Below are 23698 nucleotides of genomic sequence, written 5' to 3'. Positions count from 1 at the left end.
GAGTAATTTGAAATATGTAAACATGTCTATTTTAACAAAATTGCACTTGTCTGGTAATTTGAATTTTGCTAATAAAAATTTATCTGATTAAAAAAAAAACTGGAAGCGAGACTAGTTTTGCTCTTCCCAGCTCTGCAAGAGGTAATTGGCAGATCCCTCCCTCGTGTGAACATAGGATGTTAAAATTATATATTCTGTGAAAGACTTTTGTGTTTTCTCTTTCCAAGAATAATATACCAAGTTGCAGTCATGCAGCCGGGCTACAACTCATACTGTCTGTGGTTTGGGCAACATGAGTCGCCTGTCAGGTTCCCTGTTAAACAGTCTTATTAGAATATGATTTGTTAATGTAGAGACAGGATGGACTGACACTTTAGAATATATCACCTTATGTGATCCTGTCTCTTAGCATAAACGGTATCTTTCTTTGATTCTTGTTGTGCTCTTCCAGTGGACCGAAATTTAGCTTGAGACCAAGGTACAACTTAACAGAGGTTGTTACTTTTGTTACCTTTGGTCACATATTGCCGGATTTATTTTTCTCCATTAAACTAATAACGACCAAGTGCTGTAAATTTACTGTGCTGGGTTTTAACCACAGGCTATTTTAAATTTTGTGAGGTTAAAGGGAATCCTTCCCCTTTTTGAGTTATTAATATGGGAATGTAGGTTGTATACAGCTGAAATTGGATTGGTCATACCTGTATGCCTCTTGGATGATGGCTTGTTCAGCAAAAGTCATCTTTCATAGCTTGCTCTTCCATGCTATGGGGGGTACGCAGCCTAGAAGTGAAGACTGCCTTTCTGATTCATTATACAAGATTTCTCCTCCCCTTCTCATCAGTGTCCCCTTGACATCATATCCCTCATATTTGGACGTTCTGCCTGCCTTGTGAAAAATGAGCTGTAAAAATATAAATAAAAAGCTAACTTAAACATCAATATACAGAACATATTTTTTCAATATTTGTGATAAATTATAAAAATTACACATTAATAAGCATGTACCTGAAAACAGTACTACAAATTAATACATTTTGTCCTGCATAAAACTAAACCTGGTACAGCCACGTCAGTGAAAAAATAAAGTTATGAATCCTGAGTGGAGAGGCAAAATAAAATTTGTCTGGCTATTAATGCCTATACATACATGGTCATTGAGTTGTTAATATCGGACCGCGTTAAGCTAAACACATGAAATAAATAAATGAGGCAATACTGTCACTTCTAGTACTGTATTGCACTCTTATCTGAGTGTGAATCACAGGCATGAAAAACTATATTAATATTTATTTATTCGTTAGTCAGATCTTTTTCTGTTACGTTACTTATAGGTACTCATTGCCAATAATGGTATTGCTGCCGTCAAGTGTATGCGATCTATTCGAAGATGGTCTTATGAAATGTTCCGCAATGAGCGAGCAATACGCTTTGTGGTTATGGTCACCCCTGAAGATCTTAAAGCAAATGCAGGTATGGTACATTATAGTCGGGCAATTTACCAATTCTGGTGCCAGGTGAAAAATTGGAGGAGCTTCCTATAGTAATCACATTCCAAATTTTCTGGCAAAAATATGAACGTTGAAGGCATTGGACTACTGTACACTGGTGATGTAATTCTGAAAATTTCTAGAGATTTAGAAATGTTTGGTGCTCACTGAAGTGTTTTTTCTCATTCTCTTTCACGTGTCTCTTCTGCAGAATACATCAAGATGGCTGATCATTATGTTCCGGTCCCAGGAGGGTCGAATAATAACAACTATGCCAATGTTGAGCTTATTGTTGATATTGCAAAAAGGATTCCAGTTCAGGTATGTGTATATGTTTAAATCGGACAACCATTTCTCAATCATCTTTTTCACCCACGTGGAATAACAGCCTGTACTCACCTCGGAACCAGTGCTGGATCTCGCATGTCACATGAGACCAGCTTCTAATCAACAGTCGCTAATGGGTCACTTTACTCTTGTCCTTCGGACGTAACTGACATCTGGATAGCGTCAGATAGCAGCTTTTTCTACTTCCTTCTGACAAAATTGGTATCCTGAAGTGAGAGTAAAGTGGCCCATTACCGACCGCTGATTGGCTGCAGGGTTGATGTGACATAAGAACATCACAGGAGACTCTGCGTAGATGTTGCTGGAACGGCGCCGCCACCCAAGGTGATTAGAGGCTCCTTTTATTTTACATTAGGGAATATGATAATTTCGAAGGGATTGTCTGCTTCGACAGAGAAAACTAATTCAACTTTAGTCAAATCAGGTAGTCTACAAATTTTAGCCAATTATTATAAATATCGTAAATACTATATTACAGCCTTTTGGCTGCTTGTGAATGAGAATTTATGGAGGCCATAACGGTGACAAAGTTGCAACTTGCCATAACCTTGTCTAGTTATTCCTTACTGTTCCTGACGTTATAATTGTGTGAATGTTCTTGAGCTTTATTCAAAATACATGCTATAATTCTATTTTCTTCCTTAATTTCTTCCAGGCTGTGTGGGCAGGATGGGGTCATGCCTCAGAAAATCCCAAACTTCCCGAACTACTTCAGAAACAGAACATTGCATTCATGGGTAATGTCAAATAGTTCAAAACGTGATGAGGTTTAAGAACAAGCTGCATAGGACATGAGGGCATTTTTCTGTGACATTATAATATTCATATTTCTTTTTTAAATCTTTTATGAAAGACTTTTATGTGCTACCTCCTATTTCCTCTTTGCTACTGACATCTTGATGTAGCATATTTTATTTTGGCTGCGTTTTATTAACCCCCTAACGACTGCCAATGCGCCTTTTAACGGCGGCAGTTAAGGGTAACAGCACTGAGAACTAAGTGTATAGCGCCCCCCCAGAGTCGGAATTTATCCGGGGTCTCGGCTGGCGGCATAGCTGAAACCCCAGAGAACATGATTCGGGTCGGTTTTTACAGGAATAAAGTAGACCGCCAAAAAAAAAAAGTCCTATTTCCCATTTAATTCCTCTCTCTGATGTGATCGCAAATCAGAGGAGAGAGAAATCAGGTCCTGCTATCCTCCCCCGGTACCTCCGGTGTCTCTGCATCCCCTCGTGATGTAACCATGCCAGCGGCATCTTCCGGGAGAAAACGGCAGGCACATGCGCAGTGCGCCCAAGATCTGCCAACCAGCACCTGGCGATAATAAGAAATTTTTCCTATTGGTTCATTTTGATCACTGTGATAGGGTCTATCACAGTGATCAAAGCAAAAAAAAAAAAATAGTAAATCAAACCGCCCTTTATCACCCACACAGTTGGGTAAGAATAATAAAATAAAAAGAAAATTTATTTATTTGCATTTTTCCATTAGGGAGAGGGTTGAGCTCAAGCTAGGGTTGGGCTCAAGCTGGGGTTAGGCTCAAGCTAGGGTTGGGCTAGGGTTAGGGTTGTGGTTATGGTTGGGATTACGTTAGGCTTAGGGTTGGGGTTAGGGTTGGGATTAGGGTTATGGGTGTGTTAGGGTTAGGTTTATGGTTAGGATTAGGGGTGTGTTGGGGTTAGGGTTGTGGTTAGGGTTGGAATTAGGGGTGTGTTGGGGTTTGAGTTGGAGTTAGAATTTGGGGGGTTCCACGGTTTAGGTACATCGGGGGTCTCCAAACGCGAGATGGCTCCCACCATTGATTCCAGCCAATTTTGCGTTCAAACAGTTAAACGGTGCTCCCTCCCTTCTGAGCCCTGCCATGCGCCAAAACAGTGGCTTTCCCCCATGTATGGGGTATTGGCGTACTCAGAAGAAATTGCACAACAAATGTTGTGGTCCATTTTTCATGATACTCTTGTGAAAATAAAAAAAATTGGTTCCAAATTAAATTTTTTGTGAAAAGTAAAATGTTCATTTTTTCCCTCCACATTGCTTTAGGTCTCGTGAAGCACCTGAAGAGTTAATAAACTTCCTGAATGTGGTTTTGCGCACATTGAGGGGTGCAGTTTTTAGAATGGTGTAACTTTTGGGTATTTTCTGTCATATTTAACCCCCAAACTCAATTCAAATGTGAGGTGGTCATTAAAAAAAAAGATTTTGTTGGAAAAACGAGAAATCGCTGCTAAGATCAATGCTTGTTTGAACTTCAAAAACTGTTTCTTTGCCCCAAAGCTGTGATCACAAGTACCCAAAGGCATTCCCTTATGTGAAGTGCTTATGGCTTCCTACACGGGACCCTCCCGAGCTTCTCCACTCCCAAGCTGACTCTCTTGATTTTAATCGGAAGACCAATAAATCCATCACTTAGAGCAAAGATAGAGGCTGAGGAGCATTTAATGCAGGTACTGTAGCTCTGAGCACTACACAAGAAGGAAGCACCTCCGGGGAACTTGCAACGGCAGCAATAGGGTATTAAAATGTGGGTTTCTCAATCACATGACCTGCATGACGATCATACAAGGTATTTTTACACGTCTTTCTCCATCCTCCATGGCGTACTGTGAACTGCTGTCCAACTCAAAGGAGTTTGCTGAGATTGCAAAACTGCTGGCTTATCCTTAAGATGGGCAATTAAAATCAGCTTGGGGGGGGGGGGGGGCAGTTCAAATCCCAGCAACCTTGCAATCAGCTGACTGAAGGGCCCACAATGCTTTGGGGTTTTCCAGGCCTGTATAATTAATAGCCTTGTATTCCAAGAAAACACCTTTGAGGTATGTGCACATTGGGCCACATAAGATGAACATAACAATGTCAAACTGGCGTTTCTCTACACAAGTTCTATCTTGTGTCAAATCTTTAAACCACTTGCTGTTTTTTATGCTTGAAAAGTATTTTACGCAAAAGAGATTGGTGGTGGAGCTGCCAAAAAACATCTGAAAGGACTAGGGGAAAGTCGCTTTAGGAAAACCACTACCAGTGTTTTCCTGAAGCAGCTTCGCCTTAAAAAGTCTTACCGGTTTGCTTGCATCTAAAATGCTGTTGTAGAAATAGCTATAAATCCATCATGTCATTTAACCTAGGTCCCCCCAGTCAAGCAATGTGGGCACTAGGAGACAAAGTGGCCTCAACAATTGTTGCTCAGACTGTTGGAATCCCCACTCTGTCTTGGAGCGGAGATGGTAAGAAATTTACACATAATGTTAGCTTCTTTATTTCTTCATGCAAACGTTCTAATTATGCCGTCTGCTTTAGGTCTTACATTAGTATGTGAGATGGAAGACCAGCAGCAGCCAAGCGTCATTGGCGTCCCTTCTGAAGTATATGAACGTGGTTGTGTGAAAGATGTGGATGAGGGATTAGAGGTAAAGAGGTTTCCCTCAGTGATGATTACCAAATTGGGGCTGAAGGTGTTTAATGAACATATTTTAATTTCAACTGATTTATCCAGTCTGCAGAAAGAATTGGTTACCCAGTAATGATAAAAGCATCTGAAGGTGGTGGCGGCAAAGGCATCCGAATGGCAGAGCGAGCAGAAGATTTTCCCAATCTCTTTAGACAGGTGGGACCTCTCTTAAGGGCAGTCATGCCTAGTTTGATAGCAGTAATCAGCAGCTGAGTCATCAGTTCAATATTACACGTAAATTACATTATTTCTGCTTTACAATATATATGTTTGTTTGTTTGTTTTTTGCACAGGTTCAGACAGAGATCCCTGGGTCCCCAGTTTTTGTAATGAAGTTAGCTGAGCACGCCAGGCACCTGGAAGTCCAAATTTTAGCAGATCAGTTTGGAAACGCTATTTCTCTCTTTGGTCGCGATTGCTCCATACAGCGCCGACACCAAAAAATTATTGAAGAAGCCCCAGCCACTGTTGCTGCTCCATCTGTCTTTGAATATATGGAACAGGTGGGTTTGTGTTTATATGTGCTTGCCGTTAGCTAGTGACTGACTGTGGGTAGATATTGCCACATTATATGAACACTAGGTTGTTAATCAGTTTTAGTGGAAATAGGAAGATTTGTACATAATCTGGTTAATCTGTAGGTTAATAGCGGCTACAATCATCGATAAGTGCACAGTGAGCGATGGCTGTAAGCATGCCATAGTGCTTTGATTGACAGTTTGCTATGCCGTTGTTCTGTGCTGGGGCATGCTTTAGTCGCCGTTCACAGTGCTGTGAGGGGTGACCGAAACTGCTTTGGGTATGCCTTTATGAATGGTGGCTGCAGGCAGGAATAAAGTTAATTTCCTCCCAGTAGCCACTTTTTCAATAAGGAAGCCGGACAGCTTTGTAACGCTGTTAACCTGCAGATTAACCTTATGTCTGCATGTTAATGGAATTTGAGGATTTAACTGGTTTTGCATAAATTACAAAATAGATCTTATTTTATAACTCGGATTACATAATGACCTCCACTAAACTGGATACTAAAGTTCCAGATGACATAATAGAAATACCTGTGACTCCTAATATTCACCTATTTGGTGTGTACATATTACACCTATCTTTCCTCTTCTGCAGTGTGCAGTACGCCTGGCTAAGATGGTAGGATATGTTAGCGCGGGCACGGTCGAGTATCTGTACAGTGAAGACGGGAGCTTCCACTTTCTGGAGCTGAACCCAAGACTGCAGGTGGAGCATCCCTGTACTGAAATGATTTGTGATGTCAACCTTCCTGCTGCTCAGTTGCAGGTATACAATAAACTGCTGCTATTTTTCTCATGCTCATTCTTTTTTCTGTTCGTTTCATTTTGTTTGAGATTGAATTCCTTTTTTTTTAATTTTCTGAATTTTCCTATGAATCATCCACCGGCCATTTCTAGTTGTGACTATTGGACAATAAAAAGCTAAGATTGCCAAGTTGAATGTTGCAATTAGTCTTTACCACTTTGCGCACCTTAAAGTAAACTGTACATTACAGTTGTGGTGTATGGAGCAAGCTTGCATACTTATGTTACCTAATTTTCTTTAGTCTGATCCTTAACATAACATCTTATTGTTTAGGGATTAGCACGTCTTGTTAATATTATAGTGGGTTACGTCATATTTATGGGGAAATGTTTCGGACCATAGGTTCAGTTTACACTATCTTTATCTGACTAGTATGGTTTTAAGTGTTTTTATCTATTTTTGGAAGACTGTCCTGTGTGTTTTACTCCTTAATTTCTTTTGTTGTGTAGGGAAGTTGTTGTTATTCTAAATGGTGGGTGTCTACACCATTTCTTGTATTGAAATTTTTTAATCATTCAAAGCTGCAATTTGTCCCACAAAACCCTAGCCCTCTTAATGCTATGTTGATGGAAATATTAAAAAGTTATGGCTCTTAGAACAAGACAAGGAAAAAATTTAATGCTCAAAAATGAAAAATCGCCGTGTCATGAAGGGGTTAAAGGGATTGTCTAATTTAGAAAATCCAGAATAAAATACCCTATTAGGCAGGGGTGGGCAATTAATTTTCCTGAGGGGGGGGCCACATGAGAGTCCGTGACTGTTGTGGAGGACCGAATCAATAGGCTGAACTGAATTAAGCTCAATATTACTATCAACATACAATTATTAATATAATTAAAATTATCACTCTGTATTGAGCAGAATAAGTATGCCAACATTACCCTATATACCGTTTGAACCGGAATACAGCCTCTTCTATATATCGTATGAGCCACCACAGCCCCCTCAATGCCCAGCATATGAGGCCCACACAGCCTCCCCATGTCCAGCATATGAGGCCCACACAGCCTCCCCATGTCCAGCATATGAGGCCCACACAGCGTTCCCATGTCCAGCATATGAGGCCCACACAGCGTCCCCATGTCCAGCATATGAGGCCCACACAGCCTCCCCATGTCCAACATATGAGGCCCACACAGCCTCCCCATGTCCAGCATATGAGGCCCACACAGCCTCCCCATGTCCATCATATGAGGCCCACACAGCCTCCCCATGTCCAGCATATGAGGCCCACACAGCCTCCCCATGTCCATCATATGAGGCCCACACAGCCTCCCCATGTCCAGCATATGAGGCTCACACAGCCTCCCCATGTCCAGCATATGAGGCCCACACAGCCTCCCCATGTCCAGCATATGAGGCCCACACAGCGTCCCCATGTCTAGCACATGAGGCCCACACAGCCTCCCCATGTCCAGCATATGAGGCCCACACAGCCTCCCCATGTCCAGCATATGAGGCCCACACAGCCTCCCCATGTCCAGCATATGAGGCCCACACAGCTTCCCCATGTCCATCATATGAGGCCCACACAGCCTCCCAATGTCCAGCATATGAGGCCCACACAGCCTCCCCATGTCCAGCATATGAGGCCCACACAGCCTCCCCATGTCCAGCATATGAGGCCCACACAGCGTCCCCATGTCTAGCACATGAGGCCCACACAGCCTCCCCATGTCCATCTTATGAGGCCCACACAGCCTCCCCGTGTCCAGCATATGAGGCCCACACAGCCTCCCCATGTCCAGCATATGAGGCCCACACAGCCTCCCCATGTCCAGCATATGAGGCCCACACAGCCTCCCCATGTCCTCCATATGAGGCGCACACAGCCTCCCCATGTCCACAGTAAGACCCCCATAGCCTCCCCATGTCCACAGAAAGACCCCCATAGCCTCCCCATGTCCACAGTAAAAAAAAACATAGCCTCCTCATGTCAACAGTAAGACACCCATAGCCTCATGTCCACAGTAAGACCCTCATAGCCTCCCCATGTCCACAGTAATACCCTCATAGCCTCCCATGTCCACAGTAAGACCCTCATAGCCTCCCCATGTCCACATTAAAACACCCATAGCCTCCTGATGTCCACAGTAAGGCACCCATAGCCTCCCCATGTCCACAGTAAGACCCCCATAGCCTGGCTATGTTCACAGTAAAGGTACCTTCACACGAAGCGACGCTGCAGCGATAGCGACAACGATGCCGATCGCTGCAGCGTCGCTGTTTGATCGCTGGGGAGCTGTCACACAGACCGCTCTCCAGCGACCAACGATGCCGAGGTCCGCGCAGGGCCGCGCTTAGTAACCCGATGTTTACCCTGGTTACCAGCGTAAAAGTAAAAAAAACAAACAGTACATGCTCACCTGCGCGTCCCCCAGCGTCTGCTTCCTGAAACTGACTGAGCTCCGGCCCTAACAGCACAGCGGTGACGTCACCGCTGTGCTTTCACTTTCACTTTAGGGCCGGCGCTCAGTCAGTGTCAGGAAGCAGACGCTGGGGGACGCGCAGGTGAGTATGTACTGTTTGGTTTTTTTACTTTTACGCTGGTAACCAGGGTAAACATCGGGTTACTAAGCGCGGCCCTGCGCTTGGTAACCCGATGTTTACCCTGGTTACCAGTGTAAAATATCGCTGGTATCGTTGCTTTTGCTTTCAAACACAACGATACACGGCGATCGGACGACCAAATAAAGTTCTGGACTTTATTCAGCGACCAGCGACATCACAGCAGGATCCTGATCGCTGCTGCGTGTCAAACGAAACGATATCGCTAGCGAGGACGCTGCAACGTCACGGATCGCTAGCGATATCGTTACAAAGTCGTTTCGTGTGAAGGTACCTTAAGACCCCCATGTGCAGCCAAACATATACATAAATAACTAAAAAAAAAACACATACTCACCTCGATCCTGTTCCCCGGCACTCTGCTTCTCCTCCTGTTTCAGTGTCTGCGGTGCGCTGACTCTCCGCAGTACACAGCTGACGCGATGAAATGACGTCATCGCATCAGCTGTTTCACACGCTGGTTGGTGGAGGAAGTGGGAAAAGGCCCCTCCTCCACCAGTGCAGTCAGCGTGGATTTAGACAGCGGAGACTGCGAGCGGGCACGGTGAGGACCGTGGGCCACTGTTTTCAGCCCCTCGGCTGTCTCAGTCGTGGGCCGGTCTGAGACAGCCAGAGGGCTGGATATGGCTCGCAGGCTGCACTTTACCCAGGTCTGCTATTAGGGATTCTGAGTTAATAAAGGCTTACCATTTACTGCTTCTCTGCACTGTGTCTGCGCCAGCCGGAAAGCACAGCGGTGACGTCACCGCTGTGCTCTCTTTCCGGCTGGCCGGCGCTCACAGTGCAGAGAAGCAGAACGCCGGGGGACAGACACCGGAATGTAAGTATGTACTGTTTGTTTTTTTTTTTTACTTTTACGCTGTTAACCACGGTAAACATCGGGTTACTAAGCGCGGCCCTGCGCTTAGTAACCCGATGTTTACCCTGGTTATAAGCGAACACATCGCTGGATCGCTGTCACACACAACGATCCAGCGATGACAGCGGGAGATCCAGCGACGAAATAAAGTTCCAAACGATCTGCTACGACGTACGATTCTCAGCAGGGTCCCTGATCGCTGCTGCGTGTCAGACACAGCGATATCGTATGGATATCGCTGGAACGTCACGGATCGTACTGTCGTAGCGACAAACGTGCCACTGTGAGACGGTACCCTGAGTTGAAGCATTGAAAGGATTTGCTGCTGCAGATCCAAGAGTCCAGGAAGGACGAGCCGTTAGATACAGATTGGGATAATTGTGGTAAATTTCTGCGCTGCTGAATCAGTAGAATTCCAGAATTATTAGTACATGTGGCTTTATTATTCTACGCGTTTCAGAGTTCAAGACTCCTTCATCAGGAAACACCACAGGAACATCCTGTGGTGTTTCCTGATGAAGGCGTCTTAATCTGTATCTGATAGCTTGAGCAGACACATAGATGCTAGTGGTCTGCTGGAGGTCATTTTGCAGGGCTCTGGCACTGATCCTCCTGTTCCTCCTTGCACAAAGGATGAGTGTCATGATCTCAATGGCAAGAGAACATAGCATAAGCATATATAGGAACTAGCTCTTGGAAGATGGGAACTGAGCTGACCATGAACTAAACCTAACGCACAACTAGCAGTGGCCGGGTAGCATGCCTACGTTGATTCTAGATGCCCAGCCCAGCCGGAGGACTAAATAAAGCTAGCAGAGGAAAATATTAGTCCTAGCTCACCTCTAGAGAAATACCCCGAAAGGAGACAGAGGCCCCCCACATGTATTGGCGGTGAGTTGAGATGAAATAACAAACGTAGTATGAAAATAGGTTTAGCAAATTTGAGGTCCACTTACTACATAGCAGAAGACAGAAAGGACACTTTCATGGTCAGCTGAAAACCCTATCAAAAAACACCATCCAGAAATTACTTTAAAACTCTGGCATTAACTCATAACACCAGAGTGGCAATTCCCGTTCACAAGAGCTTTCCAGACACAGTAACGAAACTACAGCTGTGAACTGGAACAAAATGCAAAAACAAACATGGACAAGAGTCCAACTTATCTAGTAGTTGTCTAGGAGCAGGAACAAGCACAGAGAGGCTTCTGATAACATTGTTGACCGGCAAGCAACTAACAGAGCAGCAAGGTTATATAGCGACTCCCACATCTTGATGGGAACAGGTGAACAGAGAAGATGAAGAAACCAGTTCAATTCCACCAGTAGCCACCGGGGGAGCCCAGAATCCAAATTCACAACAGTACCCCCCCCTCAAGGAGGGGGCACCGAACCCTCACCAGAACCACCAGGGCGATCAGGATGGGCCCTATGAAAGGCACGAACCAGATCGGAGGCATGAACATCAGATGCATTCACCCAAGAATTATCCTCCTGGCCGTATCCCTTCCACTTGACCAGATACTGGAGTCTCCGTCTGGAAACACGAGAGTCCAAGATTTTCTCCACAACGTACTCCAACTCACCCTCAACCAACACCGGAGCAGGAGGCTCAACGGAAGGCACAACCGGTACCTCATACCTGCGCAATAATGACCGATGAAAAACGTTATGAATAGAAAAGGATGCAGGGAGGTCCAAACGGAAGGAAACAGGGTTAAGAATCTCCAATATCTTATACGGGCCGATAAATCGAGGCTTAAACTTAGGAGAAGAGACCCTCATAGGGACAAAACGAGAAGACAACCACACCAAATCCCCAACAGAAAGCCGAGGACCAACACGACGGTGGCGGTTGGCAAAAAGCTGAGTCTTCTCCTGGGACAACCTCAAATTGTCCACCACCTGCCCCCAGATCTGATGCAATCTCTCCACCACAGCATCCACTCCAGGACAATCCGAAGATTCCACCTGACCAGAGGAAAATCGAGGATGAAACCCCGAATTACAGAAAAACGGGGACACCAAAGTGGCAGAGCTGGCCCGATTATTGAGAGCGAACTCCGCCAATGGCAAAAAAGCAACCCAATCATCCTGGTCAGCAGACACAAAACACCTCAGATATGTCTCCAGGGTCTGATTAATCCGCTCGGTCTGGCCATTCGTCTGAGGATGGAAAGCGGACGAAAAAGATAAATCTATGCCCATCCTAGCACAGAATGCCCGCCAAAATCTAGACACGAATTGGGTCCCTCTGTCAGAAACGATATTCTCAGGAATACCATGCAAACGAACAACATTTTGAAAAAACAGAGGAACCAACTCGGAAGAAGAAGGTAACTTGGGCAGAGGAACCAAATGGACCATCTTAGAAAAACGGTCACACACCACCCAGATGACAGACATCTTCTGAGAAACAGGCAGATCTGAAATAAAATCCATCGAGATGTGCGTCCAAGGCCTCTTAGGAATAGGCAAGGGCAACAATAATCCACTAGCCCGAGAACAACAAGGCTTGGCCCGAGCACAAACGTCACAAGACTGCACAAAGCCTCGCACATCTCGTGACAGGGAAGGCCACCAGAAGGACCTTGCCACCAAATCCCTGGTACCAAAAATGCCAGGATGACCTGCCAACGCAGAAGAATGAACCTCAGAGATGACTCTACTGGTCCAATCATCAGGAACAAACAGTTTATCAGGTGGGCAACGATCAGGTCTCTCCGCCTGAAACTCCTGCAAGGCCCGCCGCAGGTCTGGAGAAACGGCTGACAATACCACTCCTGACTTGCTGGACATGAGAGTCCCAGTCATCCGAAAAAATCAGAATATCATCCAGATACACAATCATAAATTTATCCAAATAATCGCGAAAAATATCATGCATAAAGGACTGGAAAACTGACGGAGCATTAGAAAGACCAAAAGGCATCACTAAATACTCAAAGTGGCCCTCGGGCGTATTAAATGCGGTTTTCCACTCATCCCCCTGCCTGATTCGCACCAAATTATACGCCCCACGAAGGTCAATCTTAGAGAACCACTTGGCCCCCTTTATGCGAGCAAACAAATCAGTCAGCAACGGCAATGGGTATTGATATTTAACAGTGATTTTATTCAAAAGCCGATAATCAATACATGGTCTCAAAGAGCCGTCTTTTTTTGACACAAAGAAAAAACCGGCTCCTAAGGGAGATGACGATGGACGAATATGTCCCTTTTCCAAGGACTCCTTTATATATTCTCGCATAGCAGCATGTTCAGGCACAGACAGATTAAATAAACGACCCTTTGGGTATTTACTACCCGGGATTAAATCTATGGCACAATCGCACTCTCGGTGCGGAGGTAACGAACCAAGCTTGGATTCTTCAAAGACGTCACGATAGTCAGACAGGAACTCAGGAATTTCAGAGGGAATGGATGATGAAATGGAAACCACAGGTACATCCCCATGAGCCCCCTTACATCCCCAGCTCAACACAGACATAGCTCTCCAGTCGAGGACTGGGTTGTGAGATTGCAGCCAAGGCAATCCTAGCACCAAATCATCATGTAGATTATACAGCACCAGAAAGCGAATAATCTCCTGGTGATCCGGATTAATACGCATAGTTACTTGTGTCCAGTATTGTGGTTTATTATTAGCCAATGGGGTGGAGTCAATCCCCTTCAGAGGAATAGGAGTCTCCAAAGGCTCTAAATCATACCCACAGCGTTTGGCAAAGGACCAATCCATAAGACTCAAAGCGGCGCCAGAGTCGACATAGGCGTCCGTGGTAATAGATGACAAAGAGCAAATCAGGGTCACAGATAGAATAAATTTAGACGGTAAGGTGCAAATGGAAACAGATTTACCAAGCTTTTTAGTGCGCTTAGAGCATGCTGATATAACATGAGTAGAATCACCACAATAGAAACACAACCCATTTTTCCGTCTAAAATTCTGCCGCTCGCTTCGGGACAGAATTCTATCACACTGCATACTCTCTGGCGACTTCTCAGTGGACACCGCCAGATGGTGCACTGGTTTGCGCTCCCGCAAACGCCTATCGATCTGAATAGCCATTGTCATGGACTCATTCAGACCCGCAGGCACAGGGAACCCCACCATAACATCCTTAATGGCATCAGAGAGACCCTCTCTGAAAGTCGCCGCCAGGGCGCACTCATTCCACTGAGTAAGCACAGACCATTTACGGAATCTTTGGCAGTAAATTTCCGCTTCATCTTGCCCCTGAGATAGGGACATCAAAGTTTTTTCTGCCTGAAGCTCCAAATGAGGTTCGTCATAAAGCAACCCCAAGGCCAGAAAAAACGCATCCACATTGAGCAACGCAGGATCTCCTGGTGTCAATGAAAAAGCCCAGTCTTGAGGGTCGCCCCGGAGCAAGGAAATCACAATCCTGACCTGCTGTGCAGGGTCTCCGGCAGAGCGAGATTTCAGAGACAAAAATAATTTGCAATTATTTCGAAAATTCTGAAACTCGGATCTATTCCCCGAGAAAAATTCCGGCAAAGTAATTCTCGGCTCAGATACAGGTGCATGACAAACAAAATCTTGCAAATTTTGTACCTTCGTGGCGAGATTATTCAAACCTGCAGTTACACTCTGAAGATCCATTACAAACAGGTGGACACAGAGCCATTCAAGGGTTAAGAGGAGGTAAGAAGCAGCTAGACAGCAATTAAGGGCTAGGCAGCAAAACTCTGAGGGGAAAAAAAAAAAAAAAAAAAAATTTCCCTTCAACACTTCTTTTTCTCCTGCTTCAGCCCAAACAATTAACACTTTGCGGGCCGGTCAAACTGTCATGATCTCAATGGCAAGAGAACATAGCATAAGCATATATAGGAACTAGCTCTTGGAAGATGGGAACTGAGCTGACCATGAACTAAACCTAACGCACAACTAGCAGTGGCCGGGTAGCATGCCTACGTTGATTCTAGATGCCCAGCCCAGCCGGAGGACTAAATAAAGCTAGCAGAGGAAAATATTAGTCCTAGCTCACCTCTAGAGAAATACCCCGAAAGGAGACAGAGGCCCCCCACATGTATTGGCGGTGAGTTGAGATGAAATAACAAACGTAGTATGAAAATAGGTTTAGCAAATTTGAGGTCCACTTACTACATAGCAGAAGACAGAAAGGACACTTTCATGGTCAGCTGAAAACCCTATCAAAAAACACCATCCAGAAATTACTTTAAAACTCTGGCATTAACTCATAACACCAGAGTGGCAATTCCCGTTCACAAGAGCTTTCCAGACACAGTAACGAAACTACAGCTGTGAACTGGAACAAAATGCAAAAACAAACATGGACAAGAGTCCAACTTATCTAGTAGTTGTCTAGGAGCAGGAACAAGCACAGAGAGGCTTCTGATAACATTGTTGACCGGCAAGCAACTAACAGAGCAGCAAGGTTATATAGCGACTCCCACATCTTGATGGGAACAGGTGAACAGAGAAGATGAAGAAACCAGTTCAATTCCACCAGTAGCCACCGGGGGAGCCCAGAATCCAAATTCACAACAGATGAGGTAGTGGTCCTGCTGCTTGGATGTTGCCCTCCTACTACAGCCCCCACCATATCTTGTTTACTGGCCTGACTCCTGGTATCTGCTCTATGCTACTGTGCTGACAGATACAGCTACCCTTCTTGCCACAGCTTGCATTGATGTACCATCCTGGATGAGCTGCACTAGCTGAGCAACTCCTTTGGGTTATAGACAGCCTCATGCTACTGTACCTCTAGGGGTGAGAGAAATGACAAAATGCAAAAGTGACCAAAGCAACAACCAAAAAGGATGAAAACGGAGAAATGGTCTGTGGTCACCACCTGCAGAACCACTACTTTATAGGGGTTGTCTTGCTAATTGCCTATAATTTCTACCTGTTGTCTGTTCCATTTGCACAACAACAGGTTGATTTCTCAAATGTTTGATTGACTTGGAGTTATATTGTGTTGTTTAAGTATTCCCTTTATTTTTTTTGAGCAGTGTATATTGCCCATTTGGATCCAACTAAGCAGCCATTCAAAGATTGTTTAATTGGCAACATGTTTTCTACTATAATTTAACTTAACTCTAACTATTTTACACTAGTCTTTTAGTCTTTTAACGTAAAATGAAAATTTGTGGTATTACCATTATAAGGCGATGTGCTATCCTGAAAGAATAATGGTGTCATTTTTTGGCTGCTGCAAGTTTTAATCACCACAAATTTCTGTTTCCAGATCTCCATGGGAGTGCCATTGTACAGAATAAAAGACATAAGAGTGCTGTATGGAGAGTCTCCATGGGGAGATCTCCCTATATGCTTTGAAAACCCCACCAATGCTCCAAATCCAAGAGGTCATGTCATTGCTGCCAGAATAACCAGTGAAAACCCTGATGAGGTAAGAGATTGAAAACTTTACTCTTTGTAATGTCACCGGTTGGCAATTCAGAAATCTTGATGCAAGCTGGTTGATGATGGTACTGGGCCAAAGTCAGATGTGGACAAATAATTTCTATGTAGTGCTGGTGCTGGTTAAGGATGCACATGAGCAGAGCATCTGCTGCTTCTGATCCTTGGCATTGCTGCTGGGTGTACAGCTGTATGGTTGTTTGCCAATATATTTTCCCATATATACAGTGTTCCAAATTATTATGCAAATTAGATTTGTGTCATAAAGATTTAATTGTTTTGTTTTTCAATTAAACTTGTGGATGGTATTGTGTCTCGGGGCTCAATGGATCACTGAAATCAATCTTAAACACATGTGATAATTAGTTTTCCAAGTAATTCTAATGAAAGGAAAACTACTTAAAAATGATGTTCCACATTATTAAGCAGGCCACAGGTTCCAAGCAATATGGGAAATAAAAGGATCTCTCTGCTGCTGAAAAGTGTTAAATAATGCAATGCCTTGGACAAGGTATGAAAATAATTAGATATTTCACGAAAACTTAAGAGTGATCATCATACCGTGAAGAGATTTGTGACTGAAACAGAGAACAGACAGAGTTCATGCAGATAAAGGCATAATGAGGAAGGTTTCTGCCAGGCAAATTCATTGGATTAAGAGAGCAGCTGCCAAAATACCATTACAAAGCAGCAAACAGTTATTTAAAGCTTCTGGTGCCTCTGGAGTCCCTCGAACCTCAAGGTGTAGGATCCTTCAAAGGCTTGCTGTGGTGCATAAACCTACTATTCTGCCACCCCTAAACAGTGTTTACAAGTAGAAACGGTTGCAGTGGGCCCAGAGATATATGAAGACTCATTTTCAGACATTCTTGTTTATTCTTGTTGATGAGTGTCGAGCAACCCTGGATGCTCCAGATGGATGGTGGATGGTTGGTGGATGGCGCCCATGTCTCAACAAGGCTGCGACGTCAGCAAGGAGGTGAAAGAGTCATGTTTTGGGCCGGTATCATGGGGAAACAGCTGATAGGGCCTTTTAACCCCTTCATGACCCAACCTATTTTGACCTTAATGACCTCGCCATTTTTTGCAATTCTGACCAGTGTCCCTTTATGAGGTAATAACTCAGGAACGCTTCAACGGATCCTAGCGATTCTGAGATTGTTTTTTTGTGACATATTGGGCTTCATGTTAGTGGTAAATTTAGGTCGATAATTTCTGTGTTTATTTGTGAAAAAAACGGAAATTTGGCAAAAATTTTGAAAATTTTGCAATTTTCACATTTTTAATTTTTATTCTGTTAAACCAGAGAGTTATGTGACACAAAATAGTTAATAAATAACATTTCCCACATGTCTACTTTACATCAGCACAATTTTGGAAACAAAATTTTTTTTTGCTAGGACGTTATAAGGGTTAAAATTTGACCAGTGATTTCTCATTTTTACAACAAAGTTTACAAAACGATTTTTTTTTAGGGACCACCTCACATTTGAAGTCAGTTTGAGGGTTCTATATGGCTGAAAATACCCAAAAGTGACACCATTCTAAAAACTGCACCCCTCAAGGTGCTCAAAACCACATTCAAGAAGTTTATTAACCCTTCAGGTGTTTCACAGCAGCAGAGGCAACATGGAAGGAAAAAATGAACATTTAACTTTTTAGTCACAAAAATGATCTTTTAGCAACAATTTTCTTATTTTCCCAAGGGTAAAAGGAGAAACTGGACGACGAAAGTTGTTGTCCAATTTGTTCTGAGTACGCTGATACCTCATATGTGGGGGTAAACCACTGTTTGGGCGCAGGGCAGAACTCGGAAGGGAAGGAGCGCCATTTGACTTTTTGAATGAAAAATTGGCTCCAATCTTTAGTGGACACCATGTCGCGTTTGGAGAGCCCCTGTGTGCCTAAACATTGGAGCTTCACCACAAGTGACCCCATTTTGGAAACTAGACCTCCCAAGGAACTAATCTAGATGCATAGTGAGCACTTTAAACCAACAAGTGCTTCACAGAAGTTTATAACGCAGAGCCGTGAAAATAAAAAATAATTTTTCTTTCATCAAAAATGATTTTTAGCCCAGAATTTTTTATTTTCCCAAGGGTAACAGGAGAAATTGGACCCCAAATGTTGTTGTCCAGTTTGTCCTGAGTACGCTAATACCCTATATGTGGGGGTAAACCACTGTTTGGGCGCACGGCAGGGCTCGGAAGGGAAGGCATGCCATTTGGCTTTTTGAATGGAAAATTAGCTCCAATCATTAGCGGACACCATGTCGCGTTTGGAGAGCCCCTGTGTGCCTAAACATTGGAGCTCCCCCATAAGTGACCCCATTTTGGAAACTAGACCTCCCAAGGAACTAATCTAGATGTGTGGTGAGCACTTTGAACCCCCAAATGCTTCACAGAAGTTTATAACGCAGAGCCATGAAAATAAAAAATAATTTTTCTTTTCTCAAAAATGATTTTTTAGCCCGCAATTTTTTATTTTCCCAAGGGTAACAGGAGAAATTTGACCCCAAAATTTGTTGTCCAGTTTCTCCTGAGTACGCTGATACCCCATATGTGGGGGGTAAACCACTGTTTGGGCACACGTCGGGGTTCGGAAGGGAAGTAGTGACGTTTTGAAATGCAGACTTTGATGGAATACTCTGCGGGCGTCACGTTGCGTTTGCAGAGCCCCTGATGTGCCTAAACAGTAGAAACTCCCCACAAGTGACCCCATTTTGGAAACTAGACCCCCAAAGGAACTTATCTAGATGTGTGGTGAGCACTTTGAACCCCCAAGTGCTTCACAGAAGTTTATAACGCAGAGCCGTGAAAATAAAAAAATCATTTTTCTTTCCTCAAAAATAATTTTGTAGCCCTCAATTTTTTTATTTTCCCGAGGGTTACAGGAGAAATTGGACCCCAAAAGTTGTTGTCCAGTTTCTCCTGAGTACGCTGGTACCCCATATGTGGGGGTAAACCACTGTTTGGGCACATGCCGGGGCTCGGAAGGGAGAGAGCACCATTTGACTTTTTCAACGCAAGATTGGCTGGAATCAATGGTGGCGCCATGTCGCGTTTGGAGATCCCCTGATGTGCCTAAACAGTGGAAACCGCTCAATTTTAACTCCAACACTAACCCCAACACACCCCAAACCCTAATCCCAAACCTAACCACAATCCTAACCCCAACACACCCCTAACCCTAGTCTTAACCCTAAGGCTATGTGCTCACGTTGCGGATTTGTGTGTGGATTTTTCCGCACCGTTTTTGAAAAATCTTCAGGTAAAACGCACTGCACTTTACCTGCGGATTTATTGCGGATTTCCAGTGTTTTTTGTGTGGATTTCACCTGCGGATTCCTATTATGGAGCAGGTGTAAAACGCTGCGGAATCCGCACAAAGAATTGACATGCTGCGGAAAATACAACGCAGCGTTTCCGCGCTGTATTTTCCGCACCATGGGCACAGTGGATTTGGTTTTCGCATAGGTTTACGTGGTATTGTAAACGTGATGGAAAACTGCTACAAGTCCGCAGCGATCAATCCGCTGCGGATCCGCAGCCAAATCCGCACCGTGTGCACATAGCCTAATTCTAACCCTAATTCCAACCCTAGCCCTAATTCTAACCCTAATTGTAACCCTAATTGCAACCCTAACCCTAATTCTAACCCTAGCCCTAAGTGCAACCCTAGCCCTAAGTGCAACCCTAACCCTAATTCTAACCCTAGCCCTAAGTGCAACCCTAGCCCTAAGTGCAACCCTAGCCCTAAGTGCAACCCTAGCCCTAAGTGCAACCCTAGCCCTAAGTGCAACCCTAGCCCTAATTCTAACCCTAGCCCTAAGTGCAACCCTAGCCCTAAGTGCAACCCTAGCCCTAAGTGCAACCCTAGCCCTAAGTGCAACCCTAGCCCTAAGTGCAACCCTAGCCCTAAGTGCAACCCTAGCCCTAAGTGCAACCCTAGCCCTAAGTGCAACCCTAGCCCTAAGTGCAACCCTAGCCCTAAGTGCAACCCTAGCCCTAAGTGCAACCCTAGCCCTAAGTGCAACCCTAGCCCTAAGTGCAACCCTAGCCCTAAGTGCAACCCTAGCCCTAAGTGCAACCCTAGCCCTAAGTGCAACCCTAGCCCTAAGTGCAACCCTAAGTGCAAAGTGCAACCCTAACAGTAAGTGCAACCCTAACAGTAAGTGCAACCCTAACAGTAAGTGCAACCCTAACAGTAAGTGCAACCCTAACAGTAAGTGCAACCCTAACAGTAAGTGCAACCCTAACAGTAAGTGCAACCCTAACAGTAAGTGCAACCCTAACCCTACCCCTAACGGAAAAACAAAAATAATTATATTTTCTGTATTTTATTATTGTCCCTACCTAAGGGTGGGGGGTTATTTACTATTTTTTTTATTTTGATCGCTGTGATAGTACCTATCACAGCGACCAAAATGTACAGGGAAGGAATCTGCCGGCCAGCAGATTCGGCGGGCGCACTACGCATGCGCCCGCCATTTTCCAAGATGGCGGCGCCCATGGAGAAGACGGACGGACACCGGGAGGGACATCGGAGCTCGGTAAGTATGGGGGGGTGGGATCGGAACACGGGGGGGGGGGATCGGAGCACGGGGGAGCGGACAGGAGGACGGGGGAGCGGACAGGAGGACGGAGGGGAGTGGACAGGAGGACGGGGCAGAAAGGACGACTGGGGAGGCGATCGGTGGCAGTGGGGGGGGGGGGGGGCAGATCGGCCATGGCTGGCTTGTAATATTTCACCATTTTTATAGGTGAAATATTACAAATTGCTCTGATTGGCTGTTTCACTTTCAACAGCCAATCAGAGCGATCGTAGCCACGGGGGGGTGAAGCCACCCCCTCTGGGCTGAAGTACCACTCCCCCTGTCCCTGCAGATCGGGAGAAATTGGAGTTAACCCTTTCACCCGATCTGCAGGGACGCGATCATTCCATGACGCCACATAGGCGTCACAGGTCGGATTGGCACCGACTTTCATGACGCCTACGTGGCGTCAAAGGTCGGGAAGGGGTTAAGGTTCCTGAAGGTGTGAAAATGACTTCTGCAAAGTAAATAGAGTTTCTGACTGACAACTTTCTTCCATGGTCTAAAAAGCAGAAATGTGCCTTCGGAGCAAAATCATCTTCATGCATGACAATGCACCATCTCATGCTGCAAAGAATATCTCTGAGTCATTGGCTGCTATGGGCATAAAAGGAGATAAACTGATGGTGTGGCCACCATCTTCCCCAGACCTCAACCCTATAGAGAACCTTTGGAGTATCATCAAGCAAAAGATCTATGAGGATGGGAGGCAGTTCACCTCAAAACAGCAGCTCTGGGAGGCGATTCTGACTTCATGCAAAGAAATATAGGCAGAGACTCTCCAAAAACTCACAAGTTCAATGGATGCAAGAATTGTGAAGGTGATATCAAAGAAGGGTTCCTATGTTAACATGTAACTTGGCCTGTTAGGATGTTTTGGAGTTAAATACCTTTTTTGTTTAGTGAATGTGACCTCCTAATGCTGCAAATTCCACAAATGAGCATTTTCAGTTATTTAAAACATATCAAATGTTTAGAAATTCTACTGTGCCTAATAATTTGGAACAGTGCATTTTGAGTTTTTATTCATTTTGGAGATTATACTGTTATCATTGGGAGGTTTTTTCAATAAAATTTGATGTATACTCTAACGTGTGATGACTTTTATTAGACTGACTGTCATTTGCACCGACCATTTAGGAAAATCCGAGAAAAATGTCATTTGCATAATAATTTGGAACATGGTGTACACTTATTACTTATGTTTAATAGTATTAGGAATACTATTTTGTTTATTGTCTCAAGCATGCCTAAACATTTAATTTTTTTTTATAGGGGTTCAAGCCCAGTTCAGGGACAGTACAAGAGCTCAACTTCCGGAGCAGCAAGAATGTGTGGGGATACTTCAGTGTGGCAGCTGCTGGTGGTCTGCATGAATTTGCTGATTCCCAATTTGGACATTGCTTCTCCTGGGGAGAAAACCGTGAAGAGGCTATCTCGTTAGTAGTTCACTTAAGTTGAATGATAATCTTGTTCATCTGGGAAGTATTTCCATGATCTGAAGCTGCATTCAAGTGTTGAGGACACTGTGCTTTTTTTTAAATTGACATAATTATGGTTAAAAAAACAACCTGAATGTGTGAATTGAGCCTAAATGATTTTAGTCTGTCTCATTCTGCCTTTTTCTATCATAATCAAAAAGATTCAATGGCGAGAATATTATGGAGTAATGTTTAAAATGTAGAGATGAACAGATCTGATGAGATTTAAGGTTGCCAAATTGTCCCAATTTTCCTGGAAAATTCCATTTGCAGCAAATTTAGTCTCCACAGTTTGAATGAACTACACTTTGGGCTTTGAAGACACCCCATGGCATAATACATGAGAGAGAAAAAAAAGAGCAACTAGCCACTCCCCTCCGCTGCTCACTTTCCCCAATATGGTCTTCAGAGCATCTTCTTGCTGCTGCGGCGCTCTAAAGCCTTGGACATCTTGGCTCTAGGCTGGAGACTTTTGGCTGTGACTAGACTCTGGGAAATCCCTTAAGGTACCTTCACACATAACGATTTCGTTAACGATATCGTTGCAACGTCACGCTTTTTTGTGACGTAGCAACAATCCCGCTAACGATCTCGTTATGTGTGACAGCGACCAACGATCAGGCCCCTGCTGGGAGATCGTTGGTCGTAGGGAATGATCAGGACCTTTTTTTGGTCGCTGATCACCCGCTGTCATCGCTGGATCGGCGTGTGTAACGCCGATCCAGGGATGTGTTCACTTGTAACTAGGGTAAATATCGGGTTACTAAGCGCAGGGCCGCGCTTAGTAACCCGATATTTACCCTGGTTACCATTGTAAAAGTTACAAAAAAAAAAAAAACACACTACATACTCACATTCCGATGTCTGTCACGTCCCCCGGCGTCAGCTTCCCGCACTGACTGTCAGTGCCGGCCGTAAAGAAGAGCACAGCGGTGACGTCACCGCTGTGCTCTGCTTCACGGCCGGCGCTGACACAGTCAGTGCGGGAAGCTGACGGCGAGGGACGTGACAGACATCGGAATGTGAGTATGTAGTGTTTTTTTTTTTTTTACTTTTACAATGGTAACCAGGGTAAATATCGGTTTACTAAGCGCGGCCCTGCACTTAGTAACCCGATGTTTACCCTGGTTACCCGGGTGCTGCAGGGGGACTTCGGCATCGTTGAAGACAGTTTCAAC

General features: G+C 44.5%; 1 protein-coding gene across 6 annotated transcripts in view; it reads left to right on the top strand.

Annotated features, from left to right (window-relative positions):
* The window catches only part of ACACB (acetyl-CoA carboxylase beta), a 240050-nt gene that overhangs the window by 70874 nt on the left and 145478 nt on the right, over positions 1–23698 (top strand). For all 6 annotated transcript variants that reach the window (XM_077295957.1, XM_077295946.1, XM_077295937.1 and 3 more), the window contains 10 exons: positions 1335–1473; positions 1702–1811; positions 2494–2575; positions 4961–5059; positions 5133–5242; positions 5329–5439; positions 5577–5786; positions 6403–6573; positions 16273–16434; positions 22315–22478. In XM_077295957.1, coding sequence (XP_077152072.1) covers positions 1335–1473; positions 1702–1811; positions 2494–2575; positions 4961–5059; positions 5133–5242; positions 5329–5439; positions 5577–5786; positions 6403–6573; positions 16273–16434; positions 22315–22478 — 1358 coding nt within the window. The remainder of the gene's footprint in view (positions 1–1334; positions 1474–1701; positions 1812–2493; positions 2576–4960; positions 5060–5132; positions 5243–5328; positions 5440–5576; positions 5787–6402; positions 6574–16272; positions 16435–22314; positions 22479–23698) is intronic.

This window comes from Ranitomeya variabilis, chromosome 1 (assembly GCF_051348905.1).
Source record: "Ranitomeya variabilis isolate aRanVar5 chromosome 1, aRanVar5.hap1, whole genome shotgun sequence".
Classification (NCBI taxonomy): domain Eukaryota; kingdom Metazoa; phylum Chordata; class Amphibia; order Anura; family Dendrobatidae; genus Ranitomeya; species Ranitomeya variabilis.
This window is presented reverse-complemented; position numbering and strand designations above follow the sequence as displayed.